This window comes from Marmota marmota, unplaced genomic scaffold (genome assembly GCF_001458135.2).
Source record: "Marmota marmota marmota unplaced genomic scaffold, marMar, whole genome shotgun sequence".
NCBI lineage: Eukaryota > Metazoa > Chordata > Mammalia > Rodentia > Sciuridae > Marmota > Marmota marmota.
The window spans coordinates 13,939,782-13,946,397 of record NW_025999990.1 but is presented as its reverse complement, the minus strand read 5'-3'; the positions used below and the strand labels follow the sequence as shown (position 1 = coordinate 13,946,397).

At 41.0% G+C, this 6,616-nt stretch overlaps 1 protein-coding gene across 6 annotated transcripts in view; it reads right to left on the bottom strand.

Annotated features, from left to right (window-relative positions):
- Ccdc68 (coiled-coil domain containing 68) overlaps positions 1-6,616 on the bottom strand; it is a 44,391-nt gene that overhangs the window by 13,561 nt on the left and 24,214 nt on the right. For all 6 annotated transcript variants that reach the window (XM_048806190.1, XM_015482362.2, XM_015482361.2 and 3 more), the window contains exon 8: positions 4,885-4,967. In XM_048806190.1, coding sequence (XP_048662147.1) covers positions 4,885-4,967 — 83 coding nt within the window. The remainder of the gene's footprint in view (positions 1-4,884; positions 4,968-6,616) is intronic.

The following is a 6,616-nucleotide window of genomic DNA, read 5'->3' as shown; positions in this document are numbered from 1 at the left end:
GCCTTTTTTTTTTTTTTTTTTTTTGTAATTTTATTTTTTACCTAGAGACAGAGTTTCCCTAAGTTGATTATCATGCCTACACAATACAATCTGCCAGCTACGTCCTCCCTCCCCATCCTGACTGACATGTTAAACAACTATCCAATTAAGAAAATTTATGAAGGAATAAAAGGGCAGATTGTTGACGCAGGCTGAAGAAAGACTCCCAGTTCAATTGCGCCTTTGCACATGGTTCTTATAACATGATCCTCTAAGGGACCCATCCCTCAGCAAAAACACATACTTGGACCTTTCCCTTGGACAGAGGAAATGTGAAATCGGAACCAAGTAAATGTGCAGTTCATTGTTTTCTTTCCACAATTTGTGAGGGGAAAGTGTTTGAAAGAAAGAAGCTGGATGCCTGATTCAGAGGAAAATGCTGTGTGCTCATATTCCTGGATCTGACCACGGAGGCAAGGCACAGCCCTTTCAGCATTTCTGAAATTCAAGTTCAAGGAATAGTTGCTACAGCACCAGCCTGCACTGGATTCCAGATGCCCCTGAGTTCGAGGATCGAGGCTTTCTTAAGAAGGAAAAAGGAGTCTGGGCAAATTTCAGATCCCCTAGCAGGTGAGGTTCAGGACCTGAGGAGGGGGCAGGGAACTTGGAGCCTCTAAGGAGAGTCCAGACTTCAGAGGTTTGCAGCATTTCAAAGAGAGTGAGAGTGAGAGGGGCCACAGCCCAGGGAATGAATCCTTGGGGCAGGAATCATCAGGAGTCCTTTATCTAGGATGCATGCTCTGCCTCCCAATGTCTCAATAGAATTTTTGATGGATATTTTCCTCTGTCATGCAATAGAATAGAAAAAAAGGAGTGAATGTTAAAATATAATTTAAAAACTTCAACTTCAGGGAAGCTTCTCAATTCTTTCGTGGTAAGTACAGCTAAAACCCCTGGACATTAGACATAAACAAGCATAAGAAGACTGACAACAATAAGAAGGTGGCAGACTGGCTTGGGATCCTAGGATTGAAGGGGGAAAAATGGTGAGTTCTCGGAATTTTCTCTTTACCTCCTAAATCTCAGAATTGAAGCTGGAAAAGTTGATGGTCCAGAATGTCAATGAGAGCAGACAAAAAGAGAAAAAGGAAAAAAAAAAAAAAAAGAGGAGTCTCTCCCTCACCCTACCCCCCCCCCCAAAAAAAAAAAAAAAGAAGAATACTGGCCCTTCCCTTTTAGGCAGGGAATTGAGGACTCCTTTCCAATTCATTACTGAGGGAAGATGAGGCGGGTACCTTTTCTGATTCTCTTTCTGTTAGGATTCTTTAGCTTTCAAGACAGAAATTCAATCTTGTTTTTTACTTGCAGAAATGTGAAAACAAATGCCCTTGCCTTTCTTTAGCCCCTGGGGTCCTAGGGTCAGTACTTGACAGGAAGTCCACCCTCGGTCTCTGTACTGCTCTGCAAAAGTATTGGTAGGAGGCACCCAAGTTCATGAAGAGCTGTCTCTCCATCTGTTCTTCAGGATGTTCTGTGGGCAGCTTCATTGGCCTTTGCTACATTGCCCTCTGTTCCATGCTGTTGTGATGGCTTTGATTGAATTGTTCTTTGGTGTCATGCTATTCTTTTCTAGAGGATGTTCTGAGGTGTGGCCTCAGGTGTTTTTCATGATGTAGTTGAAGATATTGTTCATGATTCTCTTTATGAGCATACCCTGGACAATTTTCTTTCCAGTTATATGAACATATTTTTAAAAAGTGAACTTCTCCCAAAGAATTGGTTAGTTTTAGTCATGCGGACATTGTGAGTCACAGAACTAATCATTAATTTCCTTTTTGGGTTGGTTTAAAAATGCACCAGTGGTCTACTGAGAGCAAGTCCACAGCATTCCACCATATGTATTTTGTAGATTAACCACATGAAATGCCTATTCTTGTATCTCTTTGGTCTCACCATCTATTTTATTTCCAATTTAAGTAATGATGATATGACTTTTATAGGTTTTAAATAAGCAATCTTGGATTTACTTAGAATCCAGGGCACATAAATATATAATTGTGAGTTCATCATTCCTGGTCACATTGACACAGTCCAAAAATACAATCTTTTTAGGTGTTCACAAAGCGCACCAGGGATTGATATACTCAGATGTTACAAGAATTAAAAGGAAAGAATGAAATTTTCAAAAAAAAAAAAAATAAAAATAAAAGAAAGAAAAAGAAAAAACCCAAAGAGAAATAAAAGAAGGAAATGAAAATGGAAACTGAAACTACACAACTACACTGCATGCCCAAGATGCTACTTCTGGGCACAGCACACATTCCCCGGGCACTGGAAACACAACACTTCATAGAAGTGAGATTGGGAGAAAAGACAGTGGGTTGGTGGTATCTAAGAGGTTCTCCGAAGCCATGAAAGAATCTTCTGCAGCTACAGGGACTTAAAGATGGCCTGCTGTCTAGGATATAATGTTTCTCTGGATCTCTGTGAGTGTCCACATTACTGAGTGTGGGTCCCCAGGGAAGAAGGAATGAGTGAGAATAGACGAGGTTGGGTATTACCATCACTCAGCCAGACAAGAGGTAGAATCAGTATGGATGTAGAGGTAGCTTTGTTCACATTTCAATAAAACCCAGGAATATGTCTTTTTATTGCTCATCAAAATCCTTCCCATTGTTATTTCCAGTGATGGCACCAAAGGGATGGCTTTTAGAGAGCCCCCAAACTACCGCAGGCAAATACACACTTAAGTGGCAACCACAGTGTGCTTTGACATGCAGCCTCAGCTTGAGGTAACCATCTTTCCTTCTCTGAGGAGTTGCGCATGCCTAAGCAACTCTTACCTAAATGGGCGAGCCCTTGCTGCTAATTTTTATAAATCCCAAATATGACTTTCACGTGAACTTGTGTATATGTCAGTGAGGTAGCAGGGAAATAGCTTTCTGCTGGCCATCGCACAGGAGGGAGGGGAAACCAGTATGGAATACTGGAGCCAAATCCTGTGAGCCAATCCCAGCCTGTGAGAGGCCAGATAGCTTGACAAGGTCCTTAATTATTAAAAGCTCAGATTACTCCTTGAAAGATCAATGGGAGGATTTAATTAGATATGGTACCTGGGGTTACTCTGTAAACTGTAAAGCACTATACATGTGTCTGTTAGTGGTAATGGTAGTGGCAATACAGTCAACCTTATGTTCAAGAAAACACATCTTTTAACTTTCCAGTTCTTCCTCAGGGCCATATTTATCCAACTTGAGCCTGTAGAAATCCCCTTTATTTGAGAGAGCTTAACCCAGTCTCTACTGCTCCAACCCAAAAGTGCTGGTTCATACTGATTTCACTCCGTTGTCACACAGCAACATGAATGCCTCTCCATTCAGTTTGGAGGAGATAATAAGGAAGACAGAATATGTGTGATGCTGCACACTATGAAAACCACATAAGCCAGATGTCCAAACACCTTTCTGGGAGCACAAAATATCCATTTCCTTCAAGAAATTTCTGAAATCTCTTTAAGAGCTTTGGGAGAATTCCTTATGACAATTGCTCATATATAACAGAACTGAAAAAAAATCATTTTTAAAGGATTATACTGTTGACTCAAAGACTGATAAAAATACCATTATTGGTTAAAAAGATCTCTTAAAGAAAAATATCAAACTCAGACTACCTAGACTCTTCATGGAACATACTGTATGAGCCAATAGTTCTGCTATGTGGACCAAAAGCTATATTTAAGGGGAATGAAGTAAGCCAAAGATGGACTTAGAGTTAAGTTACGGGTATTCTTAAGTAATTCTATCACACATGGAAGGATACTTTAAGTAATTTCACAATATAGGATGCTCTCTGCTATATTCTTTTCACTCTCTACCAGGATGCGCAGGGCTACACAACTGTTGTAGGAAACCACCTGCTGGGATTACACGCATGTCCAGAGGGAAGAACACAGGAAAATAGTGACTTACTGGTATCTCACCATATTTCAGGTATTTGTGCCTGATTGCCAGGTTCAGCCCATTTCCGGGTTTTAGCATATGTGGTAAAAAATATTTTGTGACTGTGAGCCAGACATATAAGGAGAGATGAGAAGAGAGAAAGAGAAATCAGAAGGGAAAAGGAAGTAAGGCCAAAGATCAAGAAAGAGGATATGGGCGTGCATACTACCAAATAAATGAAAAGCTGAATTTGTCCCCTGTGAGGCACCTAATAGTGCCTGATGACCCAGTGAGCGAGACTTCTAGATGGATGGACTAAGATGTGGAAAGACAGTTGACTTTGAATGTGATCTATTTGCATCAGAACTACCATGGCTGTGGTGGGCTTAGAATAAAAAATGAGAACAGAAATGTCTGATGGTGTGAGTTATGACCCAACGTTCTAGAGGATTCTCCCAATGACAGCTGAGTAGGGCACCCCATGATGTCCACATATCCAGCCCACCCGAGGGTGCTGAGCACTGCAGCAGCTCGAGAGGTGTGACTATGAGTCGGTTCCAAGATGGCAGGATGTTTTCCATAGTACCTCCTTCATCCTCTCCTGAGCTGTGGAGCACCACAGAAGTACCCTAGAATTTGACCTGTGGGCTGGGCGGTTTGATGTGGGCTGCAGAAGAGACCCCTGAGCAGACAAAAGCATGGGGAATGACAGTGTCACCAGCATCCTTAACACCAAGAGCAAACAGGGAGGCTCCAGGCTCACTCAACTCTTTAGAAGGATTAAACCCACACACACCACACCCCCCATTCCTCAGTGGGTGAGGAAAAGAAGCATAGGGCTGTTGTTCCTAAAAATTCATCCTTCTTCCCACTTCATTGGGGGTGAAAAGACTGTCCAAAGTGGAGCCTGCCAGTGGAGAGGAAAGATATCAGAAAGTACTTTGATTTAGCAGGTAGACTTGCAAACCTTTTAGCATATGCAGTGTTGGATTTGAGTTGCAGCAGCTTGGTTTCCAAAGACAGTTTTCTTTCTAGCAGTGATCTCTTTTCCTAGGGGAAAATAAGATACAAATTTTGTTTATTTTCTGTGTGTATGGGCATGTGTGTGCAGGCACACACATGTTTAGTAAAGCATTCTTCTTGCAAACTGTTCACAAAAGATGCCTCTTGCAATGCGAGAAATACAGATTGAGCTAAAGAGCTCATTTCCTAAGAGCTGTTTACAAGGTATCCCAAGACAGCCTGGTTGGGCATTCCTCTGAGTGCTTTACAAGGAAGTTAAAAGTAGTTTTTTCCCTCATTCCCTTGCTGCCTAGAGAGCTTGCTCCTCATCTAACCCACTGCTGAAATGGAGCCCCTGCAGCTTGACCTCTCCCATCCTCCTCCTCAGTCCCACCCCCAATGCACAGTCTGTTCAGTCCCGAGCTCATCACGACAGCTGCCTCTCCTCCATTAGGCTGAGTGGTTGGTATCCAAGGACACCAATGCAAGTACCTTGATACCTCTACCTGCTCTCGTGGCATCTGTCGGAAAACAGGAAAGTATTAAATGTATTTTTAATGACGGATCAAGGCCACAGACAATTAAACTGCTTCCTAATTAGGATCCCAGAAAAACTATGACACTAAGAAAGAACATCTTTACACATGCTGTCGTTTAATTATTAAACCAAACTATCTTCATCCCAAAGGAAAATAGACAAGTCCATGAAAAACCAGGCTGGGATGATTGTGTTCGGTGTGTATTTGATGGCAACATGCTGGAAGAAGGAATTTGGAGTTTGGGCTGGCTGGTTTAAGTAGCCAAGTTGGGATGTGGGGGAATCAGGAAAAAACTGAAAAGAGCAGGAATTGGTATTGGCAATATGGATGGCACTGACTGAAAGAGATTTTATGAAAATATCCTCAATGCTATTTAAATCACTTCTCACTGTGGTATTTCACAGGCAGAGCACAAAGCAGAAGCATCCAAAAGACTCTGCACATGGGCTGATCTAGTTTTGAAATTTGGGCCCAAGGTTTTAGCCTCTCTGGGTCTTATTACTGTTAAGAAAAATTAACCAAAACTTGGAAATAAAAGCAACATGTGCTGCATGTAGTTTTCCTGTCACATTAGGTCATGTTTAATAATCTGACCCCCAAATTTTTTAATTTACTGATAATTTTCCTGTGCCTGACTTTGTGATCTGATTAGAGTTCTGACTCTCTGAAGTTGCATGTTAATGTGTGGGTTTCTGTCTGGTAGAAAAGATGATCCCAAAGGTTATGGTTTAATTGCCTCAAAGAATATAAACCACTTTTTAAAGTCTAACCTAAAAACCTAATTCTATACTCCTTTCCTTCTCACAAAATGCCTACGTAAGTAGCCAGTTTCTCAAAATACTTTATTTAAATCAGCTTTACCATCTTACTGGTTCCCTCATTAGTTAATGAGTTGAATAAAACATTCGACATGTATTCATTCTATATTTGTGTGAGTCACATTTTAAAATTTATGAACATCCCTAAAATGAGGATAATAATCCCTAAACTGAAACGTTGGGATGATTAGAGATAATGTATGTGAGAGGCCTACCTGCTCCCTTGGCATGGAGCTGGACCTCAGTATATAATAAATTTGAGAGTACAAATTACTTCATATTCTATGTGTTCTGAGATTTTTTTAAATTATGCTAATTTATTCAAATTTCTCTTGTGGAA